This window comes from Betta splendens, chromosome 7, assembly GCF_900634795.4.
Source record: "Betta splendens chromosome 7, fBetSpl5.4, whole genome shotgun sequence".
In the NCBI taxonomy this organism is placed as follows: domain Eukaryota; kingdom Metazoa; phylum Chordata; class Actinopteri; order Anabantiformes; family Osphronemidae; genus Betta; species Betta splendens.
The window spans coordinates 11,831,373-11,847,309 of NC_040887.2; the positions used below are offsets into that span (position 1 = coordinate 11,831,373).

General features: G+C 40.5%; 3 protein-coding genes across 4 annotated transcripts; all 3 read right to left on the reverse strand.

Annotated features, from left to right (window-relative positions):
• Window positions 1–175: 175 nt before the first annotated feature.
• ddost (dolichyl-diphosphooligosaccharide--protein glycosyltransferase subunit (non-catalytic)) lies at window positions 176–3,616 on the reverse strand. The gene is made up of 11 exons (XM_029157388.3): window positions 3,362–3,616; window positions 2,864–2,974; window positions 2,668–2,754; window positions 2,476–2,579; window positions 2,300–2,394; window positions 2,053–2,146; window positions 1,776–1,924; window positions 1,359–1,506; window positions 1,131–1,251; window positions 909–1,015; window positions 176–772 (listed from the first exon to the last, which is right to left on the reverse strand). Exons 1-11 carry the CDS (start codon window positions 3,582–3,584, stop codon window positions 623–625), a joined length of 1,389 nt encoding a protein of 462 aa, XP_029013221.1. The 5' UTR covers window positions 3,585–3,616; the 3' UTR covers window positions 176–622.
• A 351-nt stretch (window positions 3,617–3,967) lies between these two features.
• Window positions 3,968–10,865, reverse strand: zbtb17 (zinc finger and BTB domain containing 17). Of its 2 annotated transcripts, none has more exons than XM_029156938.3 (15): window positions 10,584–10,865; window positions 9,728–9,943; window positions 9,380–9,559; window positions 8,872–9,204; window positions 8,648–8,737; window positions 8,016–8,290; window positions 7,343–7,485; window positions 6,958–7,258; window positions 6,736–6,823; window positions 6,395–6,511; window positions 6,188–6,308; window positions 5,962–6,092; window positions 5,565–5,813; window positions 5,319–5,408; window positions 3,968–5,195 (listed from the first exon to the last, which is right to left on the reverse strand). In XM_029156938.3, exons 2-15 carry the CDS (start codon window positions 9,933–9,935, stop codon window positions 4,756–4,758), a joined length of 2,766 nt encoding a protein of 921 aa, XP_029012771.1. In that variant the 5' UTR covers window positions 9,936–9,943; window positions 10,584–10,865; the 3' UTR covers window positions 3,968–4,755. The 2 variants fall into 2 exon arrangements, with proteins under 2 accessions (XP_029012771.1, XP_029012770.1); XM_029156937.3 differs by having other exon boundaries at window positions 9,728–9,974.
• Window positions 10,866–11,100: 235 nt separating this feature from the next.
• Window positions 11,101–14,352, reverse strand: hspb7 (heat shock protein family, member 7 (cardiovascular)). Its single transcript, XM_029156939.3, has 3 exons — window positions 13,892–14,352; window positions 11,884–12,008; window positions 11,101–11,782 (listed from the first exon to the last, which is right to left on the reverse strand). The coding sequence occupies exons 1-3, from the start codon at window positions 14,055–14,057 to the stop codon at window positions 11,603–11,605; spliced, it is 471 nt and encodes a 156-aa protein (XP_029012772.1). The 5' UTR covers window positions 14,058–14,352; the 3' UTR covers window positions 11,101–11,602.
• Between the last annotated feature and the right edge of the window lie 1,585 nt (window positions 14,353–15,937).

The window sequence follows — 15,937 nt, forward strand, 5'->3', positions numbered from 1 at the left end:
ATTCTGTACTTCCCAAACATACCACCTCTCATACACTAGAGTATCAGCATCTACTTGGCATCTTTTGTTTACATCGCTTACTAGACTGCTTTATTAATGTGTGTGTGTGTGTGTGTGTGTGTGTGTGTGTAATGTATTTAGTCAAGAAATCATACTATGAAAAAATGAATACAGATTTCTGTTTAGTGGAATGTCAACAATTTATTGTCGAGATGACAAGTTACTCAAAACACAATAAAAGTCAACAGCTGGCATGTTCAGTGCATGTAATTACCTCATTCCTTTCCTGAATGAAAAAAATAATAATTGCAGAACGTAAATTATTTTTCTCATGTTTGAAGGCAGGTGCTGTGCTAAATCAACTTTATACAAAACACCGACAGTACATATCCAGATCTAAGAAAAGCCCAATCACTGAACTGCATTATAAGAAAGTCAGCACCTCTTTGGCCACCAGATGTAGATTACTTGACGCTCCACTATCCAAACAGAAACTGTATTTTTTACACAGGACTGCAGTTCCACATCCCTATCGGAGGGTTAAAAACATTCAATTGCAAACTTCCACATCATATGTTCCATTTTATAATCTTGTTCCCCCCTTCATTATCTTTCGTTTGCATTAGTCCGACTTCTCCTTTTCTTTCATGTGCAGGAAGACAATGCTGAAGACAAAGAGTCCGGCCATCATAGAGAATACGCTGGCATAGTATGGAAAGGCTGAGGGAATGAAGCGCTCATACTGAGTGTGCTGCAGCGGACGCACTGATACCTGTGGTAAAGAATTATCATTGGAAGTTATACATTTATATAAACAATTACATACCATTGAATTTATGCAATCCTTTTCCTTTGACATTTTACAAACTGTAAGCACACTGTTGACTTGGGTATACCCATTTACTTACCTGAGTGGTGGAGTAGAGATGTGTGTACCCCAGTCGGTTGTAGTCGACCTTGAACTGGAAGACTCCATAAACATCAGGCAGTTTGAACTGGACACTGTATTTACCTCCTGTTAGAGATAATGCGGGTAAAGCTTACAAGAGCTGGCAACTGAAATTCCCCCAATTCATACAAATCTTGTTGTAGTAATGTTTATTTTTTATTGATTTAACACAGCAACATACCATTTTTCTTAAGATACGTTCGGATGAAAGGATCAATCCTTACAAACTCAAGTTGAATATCATCTCCGTCAAAAGGGACCCAGCGGCCCTCAGACAACATCTCTATGACAATGCTATACTCCTGCATGGGCAAATTTATAACAATTAAGACTTACAAATACAGATGCACAGCTCTACATCTAGGGCAAAACTATGATTTTTGTCAATGAACTAAACTAAAAAACTCACCACAAGGTCAGTGATGGTGTATGCTGCTGGAGGAGTGGTTTCTCCCACAGGGTGATGGGTCACAGCTCCAACTCTGAGGACTCCAGCCTCTTTGAACACCCACCGAGACAAAGACTCAGCCAGCTCCTTGTTACCTGTCTGCTCATACCTGACATAACAAAATAAGGAAACAGGGCTTCAATCGCAATAAATTCAGACTGTCAGCATGCAAATGATTAAATATTGCTTATGTCGAGATAGTCATGGACAGACATTAATTAGCATTTTGTTTACAATGTCTGTATTACAGAAGTATTACAGTTTTTAGGTCGCCATGACTTGTTAACATAAAAATGTCACCAATGATTCTGATTTTGCACCAGTTAATAATAGAATCTGACAGTTTCTAAGCGCACAGATATGAACATTGAGGCCCACCTCTGGGACCCAGGTGTGGCCTTTTGCACGGCAGAGTTGAAGAATGCATCGCTGAAGAAATCAAGTGAGCCACTGAAAACGACTCTAGCGTTGTTTCTGGCTTGAAGGCCAGCGATCAGCAACGTATTTTTGCCAACAGCATGAGGATACTTGAAGAGTAAAAGAAAGCAATTAGTAAGAAAAAAAATTTCTTCTAATTTCACACTTGCATATTTTTTTCAATCAATTTGTTCTAAATTTACAATATATTACTAGGCTAATATGTATGTGATGCTACCTGAGAGATTGGTCTGTCAGGGAAAAAGGAGTAGGAAGTGGAAGAGCCAGTAAGGATGTCCAGGACAAGAGGGTTTTCTGGGTCTGCCACCATGCTGGAAGAACAAGACATGGCATGACTTTGTCAAATAGTTTATAGCCAACAACAAACAACTAAAAACTACATTCTCTTAAATTCAGTACATAATTTAGTGTTTTATATAAAAAGAGGGACTATTATCTCTTTCAATACAAGACTTGGTCCTCACCCAACTCCCTTAAATAAAACAGGTTTGTTTGTGGGTTTTCCAACAATTGTGGGAGCTTTCAGCAGGTTCTCTAGGCCAGCCACAATCAGGGTGTGCTGGAAAAAGAAATGCCATGTCCAAAGATTAGATTTCTAAAACGTAAAAGGGTTCTGGGTCTTTATCAGAACACTGGTTACCTCTCCAGGATCAGACACATCATAATTATGATGGTCAATAACAGCAGTCTTCTCCTCATCAAACTCAATGCCACACTCGCTGCCCAACTCCCTCAGAGGGTCACCTGTGCAGGTGAAAGAAAACAGGCATGAATTTATGAACACAAATATTTTAAGCAAATAAGTTTGATTTTAAAAAAGAAATCAGCTGACCAATATCTGAATTGGCAGCGACCAGGACATTGCCTCCACCATCAATGAAGGATGTAATAGTCTCCACATTGATATTTCCTCCAAAATCTGCAAATAACCCAATTTTTTTCTTTTGTTGAACATTTATTTGGCAACCAGATGAAATACAATATGTTAAAACATTCACAATAATTCTATTGTGAACTACACAACTCACCTTCAACAGATGGTGAAAAGATGATTAAATGGTCATAAAGAAATTGGCCATATTTGATCAGCGATAAAGAGGGGTCATCAGCGGTCTTAAATGTCAGATCAAAACCACGATCTAAAAAAACAAAAAACGAATACATCATCAGTTTGTGTACACATTGTACTGTTGCGGACACCTTAAAGTGTTATGGAAATTTGTACTAATTATTGATTGTCCTAATACAAGTGTAATACACACACACACACACACACACACACACACACACACACACACACACACACACATATATATATATATATATATATATATATATATATATATATATATATATATATATATATAATATGCTTATAATATGCTAGGCTAGCGTTAGCTAGCTGTACAACCTTAAATTCTACAAGCTCAAGTCCCAAGTGTTCTGCCAGCGAGCTGTTTGCAATACAACAGATATTTATAAATGTTATTATAATAATGTAATACAAAGTGCGAGTTTGGGCTTACCCGCAAGACTGCGGAAGAACATTGAATGGGTGTCTCTGATGTTGAGGTTGTCCAGTAGAACCAACGTCTTACCGTCAGCCAGGGCACAATGCAACATTGAGGCTAGCAACACGAGTAAAAACACACTACAGTCCATAAGTTGGAACCTTTTGTGGGTCCTCATTTTGTTCGCTGATGGAGAATTCGACCGGCTCATCTGCACAACTGCTGTCAACGCCGCCATTTCTGTGCAGAAGTCGACGTCAGCGTTAGCAGCTAGCTTTAACTTTGACCCCGAGGTTCCAGCCAATCGTGGAGAAGAACGCGCCGCTGACTGATGTCTCCACCAATAGGATGACAGCTTCATTAAAAGTCAGAGAATCCCGGAAGCTTATGGAGCGTGGAAGCAATTCTACTGTACTTTCTGGTATAGACAATCGTTTCATGGTTTTGTAATAACTTTAGGATTTTAAACATCGCATGTTGGAATAAATTAATTATTAAATATTCTTATGTGCCTGATGTGCACTAGCCCACATTTAATTATTATTAGGTGTTGACCAAGTAAAACTTTAGTAAGAGGTAACAGAATATTGTTTTTATAAAAAAGATACCACAATGCATTGGTATGACTGCAATGATTCTTTATTAATTTGATGATGACACCCACGTAGGTGTTACCACCATTAATAGGGAGCAGATGTTCATATATACAAACTAAAAAGAAACCATTGGTTACAGACTTATGACTTATCAAGGTAAATCTGAGAAATATTTATCGCAGATTTATCTGAAGAAGACTTTTGCCTAAACAATTAAATATTAAACATGAACAGCACTTGTAACGTATGCCTGAACATATAACACATATGACATCCTAGTTTTTTTTAAAAGGTAATAATTACCCATATTTACAGGATTACTACTCTTTGAAGTTGATGTGAATATGTATATAAACATATGTGTATATACATATACATATGTAATGCACTGTACATGAAAATAATCAAGTACAATAATATATCTTAACTTTAAGAATGTACATATAGCATCTTTTAGCAAATTGGAAAAAACAAACAGAGCTTTTTAAATTAAGAGAAGTGTGATCTAACTGTTTTACACGATCCAGCATTCAAGTCTAAAAATAAACTACGCAAAAAATAGTATAACTCTCTCAGAAATAATATTTACTAAATGACCATATCTTACCAGAATTAGAACTGTAAAAAATATAATTTGTTGACGTATATATATATATATATATATATATTTTTTTAATCAAGTCATTATCTCAGATTACTTTTAAAATTTTGGGATGATAAAACTCTGAGGCCTTATTAACTTACTTTTCCGTATGTCTCTTTCCTGCACACACTGATTTCTGTTCACAAGTCTCTCTAAACAAATCTGCCCCTCTATGCCTGACTCTGACATACTACCTTGCCATCTTTTTCCTCTTCTATCTCTGCTGTAGGTTCATTGTTTTCTTCTGCCTGCAGCTGAATGTGAGTTGCCACCTCCCCACTTTCTTCCCCGCCTTCATGAATCACCACTCCTGCTCCTTGTCCCTGTTCTTCTGTCTCTTCCACTATCCCTTCTTCTGCTTCTCCTTCCCCATCATGAGCACGGAAGATCAGCTCCCCTTCTTGGATGACTTGTTCTGCTGTGGGCTGCCATGTTGTGGCAGTTTCCCCCTCACTGGTGGTGGCTGTGGTGTACTGGTAGAAGTCAGAATCTGCCTGAAACATGACCAAGGCCTGTGCTGTGTGGATGCGTACGTGCTGAGCTAAGGAGCTTGCATCCAAGAATTTATCTCCACATGAATCGCATGCATACAAGATCTGTGTGTTAGGGTCTGGGAACAGAAAGCAAATTGATAAAGTTATTCATGTTTCTCAAGGTGTGTTGCTTTTACAGTCTTGACATTATGTACTTGCAATATACTTGTATGCTTTTGGAGTTTTAAGTGCAATCATACCTGCTTCCTGCACTTTCTCCACTGCCTTGGTGATTTCAGCTTTCAAAGCTTCTGTTTCATCTGCAGAAACTGAAGCAGCCACTGGAACGACTGTAAATGGACACACAATAGAAGATCAAAAAAATAGTTGTTATAGTCTATACCATTTTAATACAAACGCATCTTTTATTATTAGCAGGGGGGACAAGGTGATGCTGAATTATCCCCCTAAGAACACTAGACGAGATGTCAATCACTTTGTCTGACCTGTGAGTTGCGCTACAGCACTTGCTGCTAGGGTGACGATGTCTTCCGTGCTGACGGTAACTATATTAATCTCACTGTCAGAGGTGGCTGTCCCTGCACATGCATCAGAGCCCTCATCTGTGCTGCCGCCTGCAAACACCAGCCGCTTCATACCGGCTTTGCCATGGTGGACGGTTTTCACGTGGGATCGCAGATTGTCCACCCGGTTGAATCCTCTACCACATTTATCACACAAGAAAGGCTTCTCCCCTGAGAGGGTGGGGAAGAAAAGCAAAGATGAAAGCCATTGGTTTTAGGTGGATATACAGCAGCAAATGATACTCGGCTCGTCAGGTGAAAGTCCAGTAATTTCATTACACTGATGTTCTCTATTCACTTCAAAAAACCTTTATTTTACCTGTGTGAATAATTATGTGCTTCGATAGGTCTCCAACATTGACAAATGCCTTGTTGCACATATGACACTTGTGTGGACGGACATTGTCATGATGCCGAATGTGATTGGCCAGTTGACTGGACTGTACAAACCTGTCAATAGAAACAGAAACACGTGAATATTGTCTTTCTATTGTCTGCCTAGATTTACCTCTATTTATGTTATACTCCCCAGGTGCTAAGCTAACCTTTTGCCGCAACGATCACACACATAGGGTTTCTCTCCAGTGTGCTGTCGGACATGAGCAATGAGGGAGCTGGCCTGGGTGAAAGCTTTGCTACAGATAGGACAGATACAAGGCTTCTCTCCTGTAATGTGGAATGAACATAATATTCATTGATACCAAATAATGAGAATTATGCGTATATCTTTTACGTTCCAGCCGAGTGAGTACCTGTGTGGATGCGTTCATGCCGCTGCAGAGCTCCAGGGTCGCTGAAAGCTCTCTGACAGTGCACACAGACATATGGTTTCTCGCCACTGTGAACCCTCAAGTGTCTTTTCAGATTTCCTTGAAAGTACATTTACAAAGAACAAATGACCCAAAGAAAAAACGGCTCGCAAGGCAGCTTCATTTAGATATTATGCTGACTTAGTGAAATATACTGGAAGTGCTAAATCTCAAATCATCAGTTATTACACAGTATGAAACCACTGCTCGTTTTGTGTCATTCTTCTGAAGTCTCTAGTTACAAAGATGAACAGTAACACAGGAGCTAAAAAAGTCTTTTTTACCTGAAGTAGTAAACTGTTTGCCACATTCTTTGCACTTGAGAGGCCCATCTGTGATATGGATTTTTAAGTGAGCTTTAAGATTTCCCACCTAAAAATACATTAAACACATTCAAATACCTTTTTGTTAGGACTAAAATAATTTTAGTTTTTGTTTAGTTTGTAGTAGTGCTGTAGAAAGGAAGTGTGTGTTTTACAAGGAAAGCATGTGATATCGGCTGTTACCTGGTTGAAGCGTTTGTCGCAATGTGGGCATTTGTTGCCTTTCTCTGTGTCATGTGTCTCCAGATGTCTCATCTTGGCGGTAGGGTCAGAGAAGGCCTTGTCACAGTAGTCACAGTGATAAGGCTTTTCACCACTGTGCACCAACTGGTGTCGCTTTAGATTACCAGATGTGGTGAAGAGCTTGCTGCACATGTCACAGCTGTAGCGTGCTTCACCCGTGTGGCGTTTGCGGTGCAGGTTAAGGAGGCTGATCTGACGGTAGCTCTTTCCACAAGTAGAGCAGCAGTATGGTTTGAGAGGGCTAGAAAACATTGGGAAAACAATTTGAAACACAAACGTGGAAAAGTTATCAGTTGACTAAGTTAATTAACATTCAAATATTTACCTGTGTGTTTTTTCGTGGGCTTTACAGGCTGCAGGGTCAGAGAAAGCCTTGTTGCAGTCCCGACAGCTAAATGGTTTCTCTCCGGTGTGAATCCGCATGTGTCGTTTGAAATTACCAGTGTGTGTAAATTTTTTCCCACAGTCCTGGGCAACAGAAAAAAACATTTATTGCCCAGATTGTATTGACATTAAACAGGGAATTAGAAAAACTATATTTCAGAGGTCTGGGACAGCTGTGTACTATGGTGATATGTTCCACATTTATTTCACACACTGAATAAAAACTGAAAAATACAAAAGTGTTAGTGGATTGCAAAGCATATTGGAAGGTCAAGGGTCCTGACGAATTGTCAGCAATATTGTTCACCTATGCTACAAATCAGTGTATAAAGAATAAGACTTGAATGTCCTCATGCAAATTAATTTTCAATACATTAGCTGTACGAGACCAACCAGTTTAGTCTGCCATGAATTATTGCATACTATACATATCACTTAACTAGCCTCAAGCAACCCAACTATGCAAAGAAGACAGTGAAGAGCCAGCAGTGATATTTCACACCTCAAAGATAATTAATATTGCCATTGATCCACTAGCTAAAAGCAAGTCTAGCATCCTAAAACCACATAAGAACCACTTCATTCTCCCTTTTGTAGACAGACAGATTACTCACCTCACATTTGTGTGTCACAGAGCTGTAAGACTTTGACTCAGATCGGCTGCTCATAGACGCTGAGTGACATTTCCCATCTCTCTCATCGCTTGAATCAATGTGTTCCTCCTCTTGGCTGATCTCACCATCTTCATTTTCATCCCCATCTTCATCATCAGCTTCCCCATTACCAGCCTCCCCAGAGTCATCTTCCTGTTCTTCAGCCACCTTCATTGGCTCAGCATCCTTCTTCTGAATCTTTGTCTTTGATGGACCTTCATCTTCCGAGTCATTGTCTTTGGAGAGACAATAGAACACTTGAGAAATTACATACAGTGTTGAGTTTTCACTGGAAAAGTAACAGCTAAGCAACAAGACTAGGCTTATGGACACTGCTCCTCGGATTTAGTCAAATTTTGAGAGTTACTGCTGTGGATACACCTACAAGATTCATAAAGAAATCAGTCTGATTGGAATACTAAATTTAACATCTTTATGGTTGGACATGACGAAACATATAGGACAGATAAATGAACTCAAACCAGACTTAGCTGATAAAAATGCTGGCAGGGTTTCAAATAAATTGAATCATTTTTTTAATCAAATAATGATGGAAACACATTTCTCAACAACAGGAGAAAACACCTACTCACCAGGTGGGAAGTTCCGTCGTGGAGGTTTTCTTATTCTTCTACCTCGAGAGCTCACGTAGGATGAGCTACCAGCAGATTTTAAAGGTGACTCTGTACATAGACACAAATGTCTTAATTTGTTTGTCAAAAATTCTGATCATAACTCATTAACGACATGGTAAGGAATCACTGAGTTTTAACACATTATAGCACACATGCCAAGATTTTTTCAAATAAACACTTACTGGGTGTATAGTCCGCATCAGAAGGGTCATCCTGAAATTCAGGGGCATCTTGTGCCGCATTATCTTTTTCCTTCTTTAAATTCATTTTCTTTGGAGCAGTGCTGGGGGTGGTTTTGTGTGTACGTCCTCTGCCAGACAAGGTTCTGGTGGAGCATGGCTGGGAAATCGTCTGCTCTGTTTCAGTAGAGATCTCCTCCTTTGAACTGTCCTGGATTTCTTTGGGCTCTTTATTTTCTGCGGGACTGGTGGGAGGATTTGCCTCTGCTTGACATGCCACATCAGCCAGTTCATTCTCCAGTTCCTCCCCCTGCTCTCTGTCACTATGCTTTTCGTCTGAATGGATGAGAAAGAACATGAGAAAAATTTTCTGCCATATATTAAATATCTGGCTCAATTTTGGTTGACATCTTAACATACATAACTGCTTTTTAATTAGTCACTTGAAATTAATTAGTCACCAGAAATCAAGCCAAAGACAGATAAAAAAAAACAATGTGATTGCACTTACCAACAGCAAAATCCAGTGTTATAAGGGAGGGAACTGGATTTGCCATTGACTGATATGCAGAGCAAGCATTTACAATCTCCTGCATTTGTAGAAAGTTAGCCACAGCCAACACATCTTCTATGTTCTGTGGACTTAAACTTAGTTTGCCTGTGTACATAAACTCCAGCACCTGACCTAATCCTGGGGTCACAATGAAAAACAGAAGTGATCAGGTTAGATAAATGGTTAACTGACGTTTAAAAAAAAATATTGTGATGGCATTGAACATGAGAGCAGTACAACTAGAAAAACTAATACTATCAAAGATAGAAGATGCAAACTGTTGTCAGCAACAAATCTGGAGTCTACCTGACGCGTTGCTGATGTCCAGATGAACAACATCTTTCTGGTCCAGGAAGAGGGTGCGGAAGTAGACACTACAGGCTGCCAGAACAGCCTTATGGGCTTTAAAGTCCACACCATCCACAACAAAGGTGCAGTCACACAGCAGGCCCTGTTTCCGTTGCCGGTTAAGTTGTTCCAGAACCTTCCCACTGTGCCATGGGAAGTCCATCATTCTGAGGGCTGTGGGAAAAGACTGGATGGCCAACACGCTCTAAGAATAAATGTCACATTAGGAAAGATTCAAATGGTCATTATAATCCACAAAATGCTGTTATTTAAATGGAATTGAATGTGCTTGTTTCATGGCATATCAAACTGTGTTGTATATATTGAGGCATGTCTTGCTTTGTAGTCTTCCTGATTTGTGTGTTGTTTGTGGATAAGAGTGGTGTCTGTTCTCACTAGATTGCACATAATACAGGGTACTGGATTTCAACCCAAATCTGTGCTTTACTAGTAGAAAATAACCATTAAATAATGGCGTACTAGCTAAATGAAGTACATGGCGCCACATGCAGGCAAGACACCAACAACCGGGTGTTAAACAGCGGTTAGGATGTTGGATGTGAAAGTGTTTTTAAGTTAACGCTTGTTTGTCTGAACGTTTGACAGCTCGGTTTGACGGTGCAATAGATCGATTACATTTCCTTCATCCTTGCAGCTTTGTTATCAGGGATTAATTTAGCGTGCCTTGACATGATTGTAGCGAAGAGACAAGATGGCGGAGCGAGGAGTCGGACCCGTCGTTGTTTTCACAGCTAGCGCGCCGTTATAATGTACTACAAGCGCCATTTTAACAAAAACAAACTTCTTTTTTTACCTGCTTAATGTCGCTTATTTATCCGGGATTCACGCTGCTGGATCGAGTGGCGTTAGGAAGTGTTGGGCTCAGTTAGGAAAAATAAGCCCAATCGAGTTTTTCGGTGATCGATCCAACAACGCTAACTCCGTCCACCACCATCTTCCTCTCTCTGATCGATTGATACGGACCAGCCAGCCGGATGTGTCACATGAGCACGCGCAGTGCGGACACGCGCTGTGGTGGGCACGGCCGCGTGGGGGCGCATTTGGAGCGCGCTGAGCTAAATGTTTTATTGACGGGCGCTAGAACTGTTTATGAAATGGAAATCTACAAACTACTGAAAAACAGCCAACGTGATTTGTTTCCAAACCTCCGTCTTAGGTTAAAGTGTACTTTCCAATAGAAAAGCACAGCAAAAGCAAATGTCACATAACAAAGACCTATAAACTGTGCTATGCTCTTTCTTTATGGTCTTTCTCACTTTTACATTTACCTTATTTTTTGGTTGTTAAACAGAATATACACAGATTCAACCATGCATCACAAAGACCAGCATGTTTATTGTCAAAGAAGAAATAACTTTATTCACACAAATAATATCATACATTAAATTATAATTAATGAGCAGCTGGTGAAGTTAGACTTTTAGAACTGTCAGAACATCAGAACAAGTGACACAGTGAACAGATTAGTCAACTGCAGTGTGTGTGTGTGTGTGTGTGTGTGTGTGTGTGTGTGTGTGTGTGTGTGTGTGTGTGTGTGTGTGTGTGTGTGTGTGTGTGTGTGTGTGTGTAAATACTGTACTGTATATATCCATGCCTCCATATGTGCAGGTATGACCTACTGCTGCAGTGTTGTGGAGTAACTCAGGCTACAAATACAGTAGGCAAAAACAGACTCATTTGCAGTCATGGCGGGTTTTTAGAGCTTGGTGGCGTCTCTCTGCTTGTTACACGTAGCGATGTCAGGATGTAATAGGGAGTAGCAATAAGAAACAAAGGCACTGAATGGTTTCTTTCTAAAATGGTGTTTTTTTTCTAGATTTTGATCTCAGTGCGGAAGGTCTGTACATGCTCATGTTTGGGAGGCTGCCGCCGTGCCCTGACTGTCAGGGTCCCCTCAGCGCCCAGGGAGGATGTAACAGAGGTGGGGTCCACGTCGTCGGGTAGCTGGCATTTGTGGGTGAATGTGTTCATCACCGAACCATCTTGAGCCAACTGTTCAAAACAAAATTACAATGTGACTACAGCTGTAATTTTTTGATTGATGATCTGATGATTTCAAGAGAACGTACAAGACAAAGAGTATGACTGCTCACCTTTTCTGCACGAACTTCTATTTGGTTGTTGGATGTGGTGACGATCACATCTTCAGGGGAGAAATCTCGCACGTCCACTGTGAACTGGTAGGAATCCCCAAGAGTTTTGACTTTTCCAGGGCCACCTGGAAAATAGTAATAGAATCGATGTCTTTAAATAAAAATAGAAAGACGGGTCAATCAAGCTATAGGCAAAAACAGACTCATGATTAATTAGATAGAACACAGTGGGAGTGGTGTACGAATATGAACATTCTGTAATAATTCTTTATTATAATACTTGAATGTAAGAAATAAAAGTCTATGTAAAGATATTTATTACAAACAATGATTGAAATGTGATGTCAGGGACTGGATAAGTCTAACTTCTTCCTGCTCCGTTCAAGCATGTACTAGGCAAATTGAAAGTTAATTAACATTTTCTTGTATATGTTGTATGTGTAACATTAGGTGTGTTGGTATATAAACTGCTTTTACATGTTTGAATAAATAAAATAGATAAACATAAAGCACCACAGAGTGTGGAAAATGTTATACTACAAGAAGAAAACAAGATCTCTGCCTCACAACTATGAAAAATTCATATTGTGAGAGCAGAGCTTGGGTAATGTAAAACCATGAAGTAACTCAAAGGGACTAAAAAGCAGTTATTGTTGAGAGAAACTGCAGAGATGAAGAGGGTTTTAACTCTGTTCATGCAGGTGATTGTTCCTACACGTGGGAATGGCGTGTTTGGGTTTGCCTCGCTCGTGTCTGTCCTCCTTCAAGGACGTCATGGTGGAAAGGAGGTCATGTTTCCCACTGCCTGTCTATCCATCTATTAGTGGGACCTAAAGTGTATTAAATATGTCCTTCTTTATATTTAGGTTTCCATGTTTTTGCAATCAAAAGATCTTGCTTTAATGGTTACACAGGGCATCTACTGTCTATTCTGGAAGAGGAACATGTCCTCATTTGCTCTTCCTGAGGTTTATTATTTTCCATTTACTTTCTTTTTATTTGATTTGAAGGACAGAGAGTGTTATGTGCTGAACGGATTGCGAAATGTCTAGAGACAGAAATGTGATTTGTTCAGTGAGGTGTATAAATACATTTCTTTAGTCCAGTCCATTGTCTGGCCAGTGACAACTGCCTGTCCCCAGTGACTCAGAGCTGTGAAACATCACTCACATACACCACCGGACTGAAACAACTGTCTGTAAGTGATATTAGCTCTGACTTCACATAAGCAGATTAGTTTAATGTGACATCATTCCGTGTGTGTATGTGTGTGTGTGTGTGTGTGTGTGTGTGTGTGTGTGTGTGTGTGTGTGTGTGTGTGTGTGTGTGTGTGTGTGTGTGTGTGTGTGTTACTGGGCAACTGGTCATTCCTTATGCAGGCGTCATCCCAGATAGACGGTGTGTGAGGTCACACTGCTGGCAGTGAGTGCAGCATTCTCTGGCCTGTGTTTGTATGCGTTTGCCTTGTTTTTTTTCCCCTAAGCTGCAACAACTCAGGCTCCAAAGCGTCACCTGTAGGATCGCAGCACCCACCCCGAAACGATTCTGATCCGCCCTGCACACATGGACCCCATAAAACCTAAGTCTCTGTAAAGTTAGCACCTTTACACGTCCTTGTGCACCAACATTGAATTCATGCTGTTCCAAACGTTACTGAGCCACAAAAAACTAACTGAAACACACAATCCGGAAAAAGCACAGGCACTTGCAGCTCAGATTTTAAAACATCTCCTTTCTGTATTTGTTTTTTTTACATCCGTCAGCTGCATGGCTACACTCAAATGTATATTTCCACACACCAAACCACACCAAAGTCCTTTTTCCTTTTAGACTAAACACAAACTAAACTATTGTCTCCGTCTGCTGAAGTTGACATATTGTACAAACACAAAAGCACAGACATACATTTACTGTCTAACCTGCCACTTTAACTTGCTCCTGTTCCTATTATTATTCTGCTTTTGTCGACAAAACACATTACAATGACCAATTATTGCTCTCAACTTACTGGAAAATCCCAAGGCGTCGCTCCCAGGCCTCATGAAGGAGCCAAAGTCCTCTGCGAAGAGTCCCCGGCTTTTCTCCATGTATGGGTTCGCAGAGGACGAAGAGGAGGATGAGGTCTGGTGGAAGCTACGCTCCGATCGATAGGCAGAGGAGTTGGTCACACTCATGGATGTGAGTGTTGGGTGAAGCGGAGGAGGAGAGTAGAGGGAGAGATGGAGTAGGCGGAGAGGGTTGGTTCTTCCAGCAGCTGCTGCAGAGGTTGAAATCTGCAACTTATGCACAGATTCTCTTCTGTTTTCTGTTTTTTTTTTTAATTATTGGTTTGTTTCAGCTAAAATAACTTACTATAACTTTTTTTTTTCCGCGCTGCAACGACTCGCCCACGGCCCTTATATACAACCCGGTCCCCATGCGACGGTGGTAGGTGTGCACGTGTGTCACAGCTCATTTAAAAGGGTAATAGTGTTCTATATTTATCGAGGGACGCACAGCGCGATAGAGAGAGGGGCCTGTGGTTGGAAAAGTTCTGGGCATTGAAGGGCCCTGAGGTTAAAAGCGGGAGAGGGAGCAGGATTTGACGGAGAGAGGCAGAGAAAGAGCAGGGGGGAGGTGGGGACAGTTGTCATTCCACACACACGCCCAATCCCTGAAATAGCTTTCCTCCACACTCTGCTCTCCATCACTTTATCTGCCTGTTTTCTTCTGCTTTCTCAATATTCGCCACTACGTCGTTGTCCTACAATTGATTCCCCACACGGTTCTGCTAATAAATGACACAGTGTCCAGGGTTTCCTCCCACACGAGGTGGTTTTAAACTCCCTTTCCAATTAAAATGTTGATTCAAGTCAATGATTTTCATCTCGCAACGTTAAGACCAAACCATTTGCTGGAAATGATTGTTTTCTATCGCTGCGCTGGTACAAGACTGGAAGGTGAACTTCAATGCTGCACGAAGCCTCTTTTCCCAGAGAATAAGTAAGGAAACAAAACAAAGATGGAAAGAATGTGCTTGAAAACAAAGCCGTCACGGGGAGAAGGGGACTTAGTGGCATTGCTTTGTGGCTATTAATATCTGCATGATATGAAAACACTGTCCTTTCTAGTTAGCACCACTTACAGCTACAGTAATACTGGACCATGCGTGGGTCCATTTACAGATTTTATTAGGTATTCTTCCTTCATGAAGCAAGATTTATCTATAATTCACCTTTGATGACACATGAGACTCATGACTCATTGACTAAAACTACAACCTTGGTCTTAAAGCTCAAGCCTCTGCCATTGCAGCCACACTGAATTTGAAGTTCAAGGCAGTCTAGCTGAAATAAATACATTTTGGTTTTGAAGCCAGGTCTCAAAGGTTAACCAGCTTTATAAATGACAGCGCACAGTGGTATAATGTTATTCCAGTCTTATCAGTAAAGACCTCAGAGCCCCCCACTGAAGGTCTAAATCCAGCCCAGCAACTCACGGCCGCTCTGCCAGGCACCACTCAGCGCCCCCTCCCCTTCCTGCTAGCAGCTGTAATGCTATTGGATCAAAGTGGCCTTTTATTCATAATGAGATATTGACCAGACAGTATTTTGCACCTCTGATGTCAACAAGAGCAAAGCTGATTGAAATTAGCTGTCAAATGTCAGTGATGCTCGTTTTGTTTATTAATTTCTCAATTATATTTATGGTCTTAAGGAAGGTCAACCTGGACTCAACTGCTGTTCCAGGAATTAAATAATATAGGATGCCATCCTTATTTTTAATAATGCAGGAAACAAAGGTCAGTCACATGCACACTGGGGAAGAACATACTTAATTACTGACAAGTTGTTTATTATTATGGTAATTTATTGTTGTTTTAGTTCCTCTACAACAAAATGGAACAACCTAGAAGTAACTGAGCGACCCTTGACAAAGCAACATCTACAGTAATTACTGGCATCAGCTTTATGCAATTTAATTAAAAAAATAAAAAATAAACTAAAATGCAGGGACGCTCCAGGGGTACGGACGCTGACTGCATCAGCGATGAAATGAGAGCTGATGACAAGAG